The sequence below is a fragment of the Equus quagga genome, chromosome 5, assembly GCF_021613505.1.
Source record: "Equus quagga isolate Etosha38 chromosome 5, UCLA_HA_Equagga_1.0, whole genome shotgun sequence".
NCBI lineage: Eukaryota > Metazoa > Chordata > Mammalia > Perissodactyla > Equidae > Equus > Equus quagga.
Genome location: NC_060271.1, coordinates 117844623 through 117857190, shown reverse-complemented (window position 1 = coordinate 117857190; position 12568 = coordinate 117844623). Strand labels below are relative to the sequence as shown.

Sequence of the window (12568 nt, the reverse complement as noted above, 5' to 3'; positions counted from 1 at the left end):
TTCGGGGAAATTGACCTTTCACCTCCTCTCTTGCCTTACCTCAGCTCACCAATTTTGACGCTAGCGAATGAAGCGATGAGGAGACCTCGAAGGCGGGACTTAGGGTTGCCCGATTCACGCTGATTGGGCTGCGGCGGCGTGAGGGGGCGGACCGCGTGAGCAGGCCAGCGACCCTCCCTCGATGGGCGGGGGGACGGCCTGCGCTTGCGCGCTGGGAGGCCGTGGCGGTGCAGAGGCGGCTACGCGTGCGCGGTGGGCGGAGCGCGCCTCTTCCATCTCCTTTGCCAGCCCAGGTCCGCTCATCCCTACCCAGCCTGTGTGGTGCTCGTGGTTCCCTGCCTCGTCGCGGAGAGTCGCTGCGGAGTGGGCGTTCGGTGTCCGGGTCGTCATGGCTGGCTACGAATACGTGAGCCCGGAGCAGCTGGCTGGCTTTGATAAGTACAAGGTAGCGCGGGCCCCGCGGACACTCCTCTCCCTCCGCGTCCCGGCCTCTCCCAGGCGGCTAGGGGCCGGCGCGGGCCGTGTCACCTTGTGCCGCGTGGCTCCGGGCGGACTGGCGGGCGTTGCTCTGGGGGGGTCCTGCCGAGTCCTGGGGCTTTGGGGTCGCCGTGCTGGGAGCACCCTAGGCCGCCGCCCGGACTCGGCACCCTCCCGGGGGATTGCCTTTGCCTTAGGAGAGCGCTCGACGGGAGTGGAGCGAGAGAATTCCCTTCTCTTTTTTACTTCATTATTATTATTTTTTAACCCCTTGAGAGGTGATGCAGTTCCCTTCTGTGGTGTCTTAACTGTCTTCATTTTAATGAAGTTTCTTCCCGCCTCTCTTGCATGCAGCTTCAGAGATGGAGCTGGTCATTTGGCAGATGAGGCCCGGGCGGGGGAGTGACCACTGAGGCCATACTGCTGATGCGCTGGCCCTCTGCTCCCAGGGCAGAGGCTTCCGCAGCAGGAGCTGCGGCCCTCGGGCTGCCACATGAAGTCAGTGTAGACAGGAAGGAACTGTGTAGTGGAAAGAACGCGGGCTTTGGAGTACGTATAAACGTGATACCCAGCCCGATACCAACATCTCATTTCTTTATTTGACTTTGGGCCAAAGGATAATCTCTCCCTTGCAAAAAGGCTTATACGAAATCGCGAAACGCCTGGCACATGATGCCCCTCCAGTAAATGCTGGGTAACTGTCCTCCAAATCTGGTTCTCCTCCTCTTCTCCCTTATCAGTGAGTGACTCCACTGTCCATGCAGTTGTCCAAGCCTGAAATCTCGGTTGTAACCTTTCATCTTTGTTGCCCGTGTCACTCTCCCACCCAGTTGCTCTACCCCACCCACCAGCCGGTGAATCACCAGGTCCTGTATGTTCTGTCATTTTAGCCTAAACTAGAAGAGTAATTCCATTCCCGCACTGTCCACATACAGTTTAAGTAATCTTTTTATTTTAGAATAGTTTTAGAATATTTTAGATTTACAGAAAAATTGTGAAACTAGTACAGAGTTTCCATATACTCCACACTTAGTTTTTCCTATTATTAACATCTTACGTTAGTGTGGTCCATTTCACACAATTAATGAACCAATATTTCCACATTATTATTAACTGAAGTCCATACTTTATTCACAGTTTTTAAGTTTTCCTCTAATGTCCTTTTTCTCTTCCAGGATCTCATTCAGGGTACCACGTTGCATCTAGTCATGTCCCTTCGGCCCCTCTTGGCTATGACAATTTCTCAGGCTTTTTTCTTTTTGATAACCTTCATAGTTTTGAGGAGTTCTGGTCAGGTATTTTGCAGAATGTTTCTCAATTGGGATTTGTCTGATGTTTTTCTTATGATTAGACAAAGGTTGTGGGGTTTTGGGAGGAAGACCGTGGAGATGAGGTGCCGTTCTCATTGCATCATATGAAGAATATGTGCTATCAACATGACTTACCACTGTTGGTATTGACTTTGATCACCTGGCCGAGGTAGTGTTTGTCAGGTTTCTCCCTGTAAAGTTACTCTCTTTGCAAGGAAGTCACGATGCACAGCCCTCATTTAAGAAGTGCAGAGTTATGCTTCACCTCCTTGACGGCAGAGTAGTGACATAATTTATTTGGAATTCTGCATGGAAGATTTGTCTTTCCTCCCCAGTGTATCTTTAATCATTTATATCAGTATGGATTCATGGATATTTATTTTATACTTGGGGTTATAATCCAATGCTTCTTAATTTTGTTGCTCACCCACATCCACTTTTGCCTGTACAGTCCTTTCTGTGTCTCATAGTGATCTTTTAAAAAATATGCATTTGGTCACATCACTCCTTTGCTTAAAACCCTCCACTTCCCATTGCTCTTGGAAGGAAGTCCAAAAATCTATAACACGATGTGTGCGGCTCAGAATGATCTGGTTCATGTCTGTGTCATCAGCTTCGTGTCATGTCACTCACTGTCTGCCCCCTCAGCTTTGGCAGCCATCTCCTCCATCTCCTTTTTTCCCAGATCTTCACGTAATGTTATGTCTGCCAGGAGTGTAGCTCCCCTCGCCATTTATGTTCTTGTCCACATATTAACCTAAATGTTCCTTCCAGAGAATTCCCTAAATATTCCTTTCTCCCTAAGTGTGCTCTCATAGCACCCTTTGCTCCTTTATGGAATTAGTTCTTTAGTGTGTTTACCCATTAGGATGTAATACTCAAGTGGTTAGACTTGTCTTATGGACCACTAGGGCCTGAGTGCAGGCACCCAGTAAACATTTGTGGCATGAATGAATAGCTGAAAAAATCATAATGGATTTTGTCCAACTGGGGTTGGAAAAACTGTAAGGGACTTTAGAAAGTCACATGGTACATTCCTCTGCTTTCAGGCAATATTGTGCCGTATCATTTTGAACTGAGGTGCTGACCTGTCTTAAAATTTTAGGTGGAAAGAAGTTCTAGAGCCTTCTTGGTAACCCAGGGCTTTACAGCTTTCATTAAAGAAGGTTATTAACCCAGTTACCTCCTGTTTTGCCTTAAGCTTTACTCGCTGTCTCTTATGACATATAAAAGTTTTTTCTTCCTTACTAGGTTCTGGCTTTCTGGGTGAGTGCCACTGGAAAGCTGTTTCATTTGCAGTAGTGTCTGTAAGAGGAAATCTACTTTTTCTTATAAGCAGTTGTCCCTAGATTTATATTTCCAGCTAGATAGGTGTCCTAATTTACAAGAAAACTTGGTGATTTTCTGTTCCTGTCTTTTCCCCTCTTATATTATCTGACTCACTTCCTGTGTCTGACAGTAGATTTCCTATCATCCTGGAAAACAAAGGTCAATTTAGCAAGTGTCCAGTGTTCACTAAAATAGTTTGTTGATGTTATTATAGTTATAATGAGGCTTCCTTTAAAAAAACCAGGAGGGCACAGATTTATAACCTAAACTTCTAGAAAAGGGTTCTTTACTCAGTACTGCATCCATTTTAAAAAATATGAATCCAGGGGCCGGCCCAGTAGCGTAGAGGTTAAGTTCACACGCTCTGCTTTGGCGGCCCAGGGTTGCCGGGTTTGCATCCTGGGTGCAGACCTATGCACTGTTCTTCAAGCCATGCTGTGGCAGATGTCTCCTATATAAAATAGAGGAAGATGAGCACAGATGTTAGCTCAGGGCCAAGCTTCCTCAGCAAAAAGAGGAGGATTGGCGGGGGATGTTAGCTCAGGGCTAATCTTCCTCAAACAAACAAACAAAAAAGAATCCAAAGGGAACGTCTGTGTGATCAGTTTTACTGGAATGTGCGCTGCACCTAGAGACCTCTTCTTCCTGAGGATCACACCTTCCCATTGTGTGCTCTGTGACAGTAAGTCCTTTATAAATGCTTATTGAATTCAAGGAGCTTTACTCATAAATGGGGAAAGACACAAAACGCTCAAAAGAGATTTTTATTCTCTGATGTGACCCTAGATATTAGAGCAAAGAGATGTACAGGAAAATTGATACTATAAAAGCAGCTAGCGGAAATATTACTTTTAAACTGGTCTGATTTCTTTATCTTCCCTTGAGGTACATTTGAGAACTACAGTTGGAAACCTGGCAGTCATTTGGAATAACTCCTGGAAGGGGTGCACACGTAAAGTGGTAATTAGGTTTCTGTAGTAAGAAACTGTAAGATAATTGATTTTCAGTACAGGAGAGCATGGGATGAATTCTTTGTTACGTGCGCTCTTAATACCTGTGTTCTCTGCTCTATTACCACAGTGGTATTAACAGTTGAATACTTAGTTGAGTGCCTGCCTTCTCTGTTAGGATGTGAGCGGGGGGAGGGCAGAGCCTATAGCTGTCTTGTTCAACATGACTCAGGTCCAGCATGTGAACAGAGTTGGCAGTCGACTATTTATTGAAGGAATGAAAGTGTGAAAGAATATAAAGCATTTTGGAAGTATGGGAAAAGGGAGCTGTGCATCTCCTGGATAGCGGAAGGATACCTTTGTATTTTGAATGTGAATTTTTGAATTCCACCCCTCTACCCATCCTTTCTTTGAACGGGTCTTTGTAGTTGAAGGATTTTCCCACTTATCTAAAGGTGAAACTTCTGTTGTGGTTTACTTAATCTGACCAACGGAAGGCATAGGTTTAATTGATAGTGTAGCACCTAGTTTCACATTGTATCATTTTGCTTCAAAGAGGAAATGTCCTGTGAAATACCTTGTTTGGTTTCAAGAATACAATTTTATGATGAATTTTTTCCTGCTGTTATGGTAGTTCATTAACTTGGCTGTCAGTGACAACCTGATTACAGGAATTGTGATAATTTTGTAGTCATTAGGATCACAATTAAGAGGTCGTTAAGAGAGACTGTGCATCTTGATGGTAATGCTGAAGAACTAGGATCTGGCCTCCGCCCTTACTGGTTCATACAGAATGATTTTGTTTCTTAAGTAAGCGTTTATTGAGGGCCCACTTGGTGTCAGGCGTAGCATTGGGGCTGCAAAATTAAGCTAGGCTCAGATTCGTCCCTCCGAGGAATCGAGTTTGCTGGCATCTGGATAAGTAAATAAACTGTTATAAATAGTTAATAAATGCAGTTAGGTGAGTGCTGGGTGCTGTGGGAGAGGAGAAGGAAGCAGCGCCAGGGAGTGAGGGTAAAGCTGAGAAAGGCTTCAGAGAGGGGGTGGAGAAGGCAGAGCTCAGTCTAGAAAGATGAAGCTGAGTAGGCCCCAGTGTTGCCGAGTGAAGAGGGGAGAAAAGGCATTATAGAACAGGTAAGCACACAGGGGTGGAGGCCTGACAGTGTTTTATGGGACCCACAGGACGTTACATGTTTAGACACAGTGGTGGAGGGGCCCTGTCAAAGAGGGATGATTCTGGATTTTACCCTGTAGATCAGTGTTTCTGTGGCCCAAGGGCCCTTGGCATTAGAATCACCTGGGGAAACTGTTTTTTTAATTTATTTTTTATTTTTCCTTCTCCCCAAAGCGCCCCCACTACATAGTTGTGGGTCCTCCTAGTTGTGACATGTGGGACGCTGCCTCAGCGTGGCCTGATGAGTGGTGCCATGTCCACGCCAAGGATCCAAACCCCGGGCCACTGAAGTGGAGCGCGCGAACTTAAACACTCAGCCATGAGGCTGGCCCTGGGAAAGTTTATTATTTTATTTTATTTTATTTTATTTTATTTTATTTTATTTTGAGGAAGATTAGCCCTGAGCTAATTACCGCCAATCCTCCTCTTTTTGCTGAGGAAGACTGGCCCTGAGCTAACATCTGTGCCCATCTTCCTCTACTTTATATGTGAGACGCCTACCACAGCATGGCTTGCCAAGCGGTGCCATGTCCACACCCGGGATCCGAACCGGCAAACCCTGGGCCGCCGAGAAGCGGAACGTGTGCACTTAACTGCTGCACCACCGGGCTGGGCCCGGCCCTGGGAAAGTTTAAATAGCAGATTCCTCGGCCCACTTTGGGAGATTCAGCTCAGACAGATTGTTCTTATCTGCGTCTTAAACAAATACCTCAGGTGGTACTTAGGCACATTGTAATACTATAAGTTTTGGGGGAGCCAATTAAGAATTTTAAACAGGATCAGATTTTAATTTTAGGAAGCTCACCCTGGCAGCCTGTAGAAAATGAATGGAAGGTGGTCGAGGTAGGGATGATTTGGAGACCCTTTAGGATCCCCCTGCGTAAAACTAGGTAAGAAATCAGGAAAACCTGAATCAAAGCAGTGGTGGTAGAAAGGAAGTGGGGGCTTTTAAAGATAGAAGTCAAAACAGGTTAACCTGCCCACTGAATTTGGCCAGCAGACATTGTTTAATTTGGCCCACACTTATTTTGTTTCAAAAATTGGTATCTTCTCCATAAAAGTTAAGATCTATGGTTTGTCTTGAAAAACCAGAATAGTGGACAACATTGGTCCTGAACTTCCTCTCGACAAGAATCCCCTGAAGCTGAGTAGTGCTTGCCCTCTTTAAAAAGGAGATTTGCTCTCTACTTTGCCGTCTTCCTGCCAGTTGATATGCTTCCTGTGGGTCTGCTTTGTTCAGTTTACCTGTCTGATCCCTGTGGACATTCACTTCGTGATCCTTGGTTTAAGATTTAAAATTGACAGAACGTGGTGACTGATTAGCTGGCAGTGGTGGAAAGGGGGCAGGGCATGAAAGATGGGGAGGAGTCTGGGATGACTCAGGTTCTGGTAGGGTGCCTGGGTGGGGAGAGGCGGCAGTCACTGAGGTGGGGATTTGTGAAGCATTAACCCTGGAGAGATGCCCTTGGTAAAACAGCACCTAACATTTGTCGAGTCTCCTCTTGGTAGCCTGATGAGGAGGTATTATTAATATCTCATGAGTAACCAAACTCATGGGAGATTGATCCTTGCAAAACAGAAGCGCAATTATAATTTAAACGATAAGTGATGCTGAAGCTGGCAGGATAACAGTAATCTCTTGCGCAGGGCACTTCTTTTGGATGGGGCTATGTGAAGGTGTGGTTTGTGGACTTGGAATTAAAACAGAAAACCTCGTGTTCTAAAGAAATAAAATTTATGGATGAATTGTCCTTCATTAGAGGAATATTTCTGTAGTGATTTCAAAGATTAGAACACTTTCTTCCTAAGCTACAGTAGAAACATGAGAAATTCTTGATGTTTTGATTGTTACTTATGACTGCAAGCTGACTATAGTGTAATGTTAGCTGTGGTGTTACCTAGGTATGTTACAGTTAATTCAAGCATAACTTACTTTTAGTTGTGCCTTCATCTCCTTGAGTGGATTTGGGGAACTGACCTCTCCCACCTGTAAGTGCATTAGTAAGGCTTGAAAAGCATTTTAGAGGTCTTAGATGTGGCTTTACAAATGTCTCATAGAAAGAATTATTTTTGCTGTTGGCAGAGACAGAGGAGTCTTTCAGAAAGAATGAAAGAAGGATGGATGGGAAACTTTTGCAGAAAGGTAGAAGGTTACCACATTTTTAGGTGCTATTTGAAAGAAACATCTTGAAATCGTTCTTTTACTACTGTGTTTTTTTTTTAAAAGATTTTATTTTTCCTTTTTCTCCCCAAAGGCCCCCTGGTACATAGTTGTATATTTTTAGTTGTGGGTCCTTTTAGTTGTGGCATGTGGGACGCCACCTCAGCATGGCCTGATGAGCGGTGCCATGTCCGCACCCAGGATCTGAACCGGCGAAACTCTGGGCCGCTGAAGTGGACCGTGCAAACTTAACCACTCGGCTACGGGGCCGGCCCCCTGTTACTACTTTCTGAAATAACAATTCACTGATGAAGGCTTGTTTTTCTAACTGCTGTTATGCTTAAATGTGAAGACCTTCTTTGCTGAATAAGAATTTGCCCAGTGCATAAGGGAGAGTTGGGGAAAGATGTTCCAGTCAGAGAGACTGATGGGAACCAAAGCACAGAGACCAGGAAGACCAGCATAAATTAACGGCACAAGGAAGGGTGGGTGTGTGAGGGACCAGGCTGAGCCTCGCAGAAGGCAAGTTGCAACAGCAAGAGCAGTATCATGGTAAATACTGAGTAATAATAATAATGATAGCAAACATTTAAGTAGCATTTGCTATATGCCAGACATTGCTTTAAGAGCTTTACACATACTACCTTATCTAATATTCACAAGCGCCTTGTGAGGTAGAGGGAGTATTATTTTGCCCATTTTACTGAGACACAGAGAGTTTAAGTAACTTGCTCAAGGTCCCACAGCTGAGATTTGAACCCAGGAGGTCTGAGCCTGGAGTCCATATTCTTCATGCTCTGCTGCCTCTGAGATCTGAGAATGAAATATAAAATCTGCCTTGTAGTTAGGGTGTTTCGTGCAAGATATATAAACATTAGAATAAAGACCTTCAGTGACATGCTTAGTTGGGTTTTTGTGTCTGTTTGCAGATGGGGAACATGTACAGTCAAAAAGAAAGAACTGTTTTTGTTTTTTCTTCCCCCAGTTTTAAATTATTAGTAGGGGCAAGTGGATAATTGTATTTACTAGTCTTACGTTTAGTTGAGTATTGAGAACATTTCATATACTGTTAGCTTTAATTGAGGTAAAAGGCTTTTGGTTAAATGTTTAGTTTTGGGACTAATATTAAGTTAAAAAGAATGCACATACTACCTCTGTGATCTTGAGCAGGTAAGAGTCTCTTTCACCGTGTTTGCTCATCTGTGAAATGGGGTAGTACCTACCTCATAGGATCATTATCCAAGTTGATTGAGTTAATATTTGTTAAGTACATGGCACATAGTGCTATATTAGTATTAACTAACTAAGAAATAAAACTTGACATTTGTGCTTCTTGCTTGTGAACATTAGCTACCATATAACATGTCCATGCATACCCATACCCCAGGGAGTTATAACAAGAGAAAGTATATTTTAGGAAAGGAAATTAAGGGTGACAGCTTGATGGTCAGATGGAAAGAGTAACAGAGGTCTCTGTCTAGCTTGGGTCCCAGAGATAGTCTCTGACTTCAGATTTCTTCCTTTATTTAATCATATGTAATAGTACAATGGGCAGAGGAGGTGAGATTTCTCAGATGCCCCTCTCCTATTTAAGAATCGGCACTGTCTTCCACATGTGTATCATGTGTTTGATATCCAGATTCCTCAGCAAGGATTTCAAGTTCCTTCACTAAATGACCCCTCCTTTTGTCTTATCTTTTCATCTCGTTAGAGCTTGTTACAGATTGTTACCTCTAGCAGGCAAACCTGTTTGTCCTTGTGACTTGCTTGTTCTTGTCTCATTGCCCTAGCTTCTCCAGTCTTCTCTCACCCACCTCTTCTCGCTGACTTGTTAGCAGATGTAAATGACAACACTCACTGAAACGAGGTCCCACGGCCCACTGAGTCACCTTCTCTGTAGGTGGAGTTCTTAAAGTCTTGTATTGATAAAAAGTACCTTAAGAAACTTTATTTCTGTCCCAGGATTAATAGAACTCCCCCCTTTTCTTTTTCATTTTAAGTTTAGATTTCGTGTTTTTATATCATAGTAGATTATTCCTAGCACAGTGCCTTGCATTTAGTAAATTTAGTGAGTACTTGCTGAATTTTATTTTACTTTGTCTCTTGGTTGCAATGCAGTATTTGGAGTCACTGGAAGGAGGTAGAGATGTTGACCACTAAACTGATGGTGTGGCTTATCCTTCAGCTGGGGAGTTACGGGAGTGTGTTAGTGTTTGTTTTCACCAGAGCAGTGGTCCTCAAACGTGAGTGTGCTTCTGAGTCGCCTGGAGGGGTTGTTAAAAGAGGGATTGCTGGGCCCCATCCCCTAGAGTGTCTAATTCTGTACATCTGGGGTAGGGCCCAAGAATTGAGTCCAGTTTGGCAACTACATTTTGAGAACCACTTCATCAAAGAAATAGTCAATTTTATTGCAATCTGAAGAGCAGTTAATAAAACCAAGAAACAAATGTAAAGGAGTAAGAAACTATTACTGTAATGTTCATATGTTAGCTCTCAAGGGTCAAGTAGTCTTGATTTTGTGGAGAGGAGCCTCAAGATATCTGTTCTTAGAAAAGATGGTGTAGGGGGCCGGCCTGGTGGCACAGCGGTTAAGTGTGCACCTTCCGCTTTGGAGGCCTGGGGTTTGCCGGTTCGGATCCTGGGTGCGGACATGGAACCACTTGGCAAGCCATGCTGTGGCAGGCGTCCCACATATAAAGTAGGGGAAGATGGGCATGGATGTTAGCTCGGGGCCAGTCTTCCTCAGCAAAAAGTGGAGGATTGGCAGCAGATGTTAGCTCAGGGCTAATCTTCCTCAAAAAAAAAAAAAAAAGATGGTGTAGTGCTTTCAGAACTATGTATTAGTTTTCTGTCACTGGATAACAAATTACCGCAGACCTGGTGGCATAAAACAACACACCTTTATTATTCATAGTTTCTGTGAGCCAGGAGTCTAGGCATTGGTTAGTTGGCTCCTCTGCTCAGGATCTCACCAGGCTGCAATTAAGGTGTCAGCTGGGGGCCAGCCCTGGTGGCCTAGTAGTTAAGTTCAGCATGCTCTGCTTCAGAGGCCTGGGTTCGATTTTTGGGTGCAGACCTACACTGCTCTGTTAGCGACCATGCTGTGCTGATGGCCCACATACTAAAAAATAGAGGAAGATTGGCACAGATGTTAGCTCAGGATGAATCTTCCTCAGCAAAAAAAAAAAAGGTTGTCAACTGTGACATGTTCCCATCTGGGGATTGGGGTCCTCATCCAGGCTTGTGTGGTTGTTGGTAGAATTCAGTTCTTTCCAGTTGTAGGGTTAAGGCTCTTGGCTTCTACGGGTTACCCACGTTTCCCTCCCACGTGGCCCTCACCATAGGCAGTTCACATCATTGCTGTTTGCTTCTTCAAGGTGAGCAGGAGACTCTTCTCTAGACTGCTAAGGTGGAGACATGTTATATAATGAAATGTATCATGGAGGCGACATTTCATCACCCTTGCTGTATAATGTGTCCTAATCAAGGCGGTGGCATCCGTCACCTTTGCTATATTCTGTTGATTAGAAGCAAGTTACAGGTCCCACCCTCAAGGGAGCAGAATGAACCATCAAGGGGAAGGGATTTCTTATGCAAGGGCTTGACTCATTGGCGTTTACTTTAGGGTGTGTCTGCACAAATTGGAAGACAGAAAAGTATTTATTGAAAGATATTATGAGAGTAATGATTTCAGTATGTTGGATCCAGATACCTCATGATTGTATTTGAGCCACAAAAGGGTGGTCTGGTTTAAAACAAAGTGGTTAATTTCATAGAATTCTTCCAAGATGACTCTGGAAGGACTTATAGTTTAGACCTTCCTGTTTATTACTGTGTTAATCTCTGAGTTTTATAGTCTCTTCATCTATACAATAGGAATAATCTACCTTTTCTATCTTACAATATCAGATACAAGAAGAGGTGTAATTGTCCTTTAGAAACTGTAAAACATCATATAAATGTAAACATGGTATTATTTATAGGGGAAGAGTAAGAGGAATTTCCTCTCCTGAAGTTGAAAGTTGCTGTGAAGTAGTTCCTGAGGGAATAGATTTGGCAAAGGGAGTGATACCTCCTCTCATCACTGATAGAAGAACGCTGTACTACTACTGAAATAAACATGCAGAGTAGTTCCTGCATTCATTCATTCATATGTGCACACATTCAGGTGTTCATCGAGCTCGGTCTGCTGGGTGCCAGAAGCAGAAAGGGTTAGATTGGGAAACTTTCTCCATTCTGTTAACTGATTCTTTATATCCGGATGCTCAGTGAGTCCCACACTTGTATGTGAAAGCCAGCCCTTTAGACTGCCTTGATATTTTTTGAGTGAGTAACAACTTTTAATAATTGAGACCCCTTGTTTTATGTTTTGTATTTAAGTAACTAGCCTGGAGGACTGCAATGCCATGGGTAAAGAACTCTGCCCAGGAGTGGTAGAGCTCATGTTGGCCACAATGGATTTGGCCCCTCTGAAGACTAAAACACCGAAATGTGATTAAGTCATGAGACCTCTCAGCAAGGACTGACCTCAATACCATACCAGACACTGAGCTTCATTGTGCAGGGGGAGAAAGGAAAGTTGACATTTATTTTCTCGCTCCTGAGTTTTTTTTTTTTTTTCCCTTTGAGGAAGGTTAGCCCTGAGCTAACATCTGCCGCCAGTCCTCCTCTTTTTGCTGAGGAAGACTGGCCTTGAGCTAATGTCTGTGCCCCTCTTCTCTACTTTATATGTGGGATGCCTGCCACAGCGTGGCTTGCCGAGCAGTGCCATTTCCACACCTGGGATCCAAACCGGTGAACCCCGGGCTGCCGAAGCAGAACATATGAACTTAACCGCTGTGCCACTGGGCCTGCCCCATCTCCTGAGTTCTTAAGAGAGGTTGATAATGTGTTTATTTCATTTTAGAGATGTCTGGAAAGTTGCTATGAGCAATAAATGTTATAATTTCATATAGTGAACCTATTTGTGAACTAAAATCAGTTCTCTGTGGCTCTTCTGCTTTTTACTTCTAAAAACATGGAAGATTTTGAACTCAAGAATTTTGGAAATAATTTATCTTTTTTTTTTTTTTTTTTTTTGGAGGAAGATTAGCCCTGAGCTAACTGCTGCCAATCCTCCTCTTTTGCTGAGGAAGACTATCCCTGAGCTAACATCCGTGCCCATCTT

General features: G+C 43.9%; 1 protein-coding gene across 1 annotated transcript in view; it reads left to right on the top strand.

Annotated features, from left to right (window-relative positions):
- Positions 1-279: 279 nt before the first annotated feature.
- Positions 280-12568, top strand: part of SELENOI (selenoprotein I) — a 47544-nt gene continuing 35255 nt past the window's right edge. The window contains exon 1 of the mRNA XM_046663498.1: positions 280-445. Within this exon, the coding sequence (XP_046519454.1) occupies positions 389-445 (57 nt within the window). The 5' untranslated portion in view covers positions 280-388. The remainder of the gene's footprint in view (positions 446-12568) is intronic.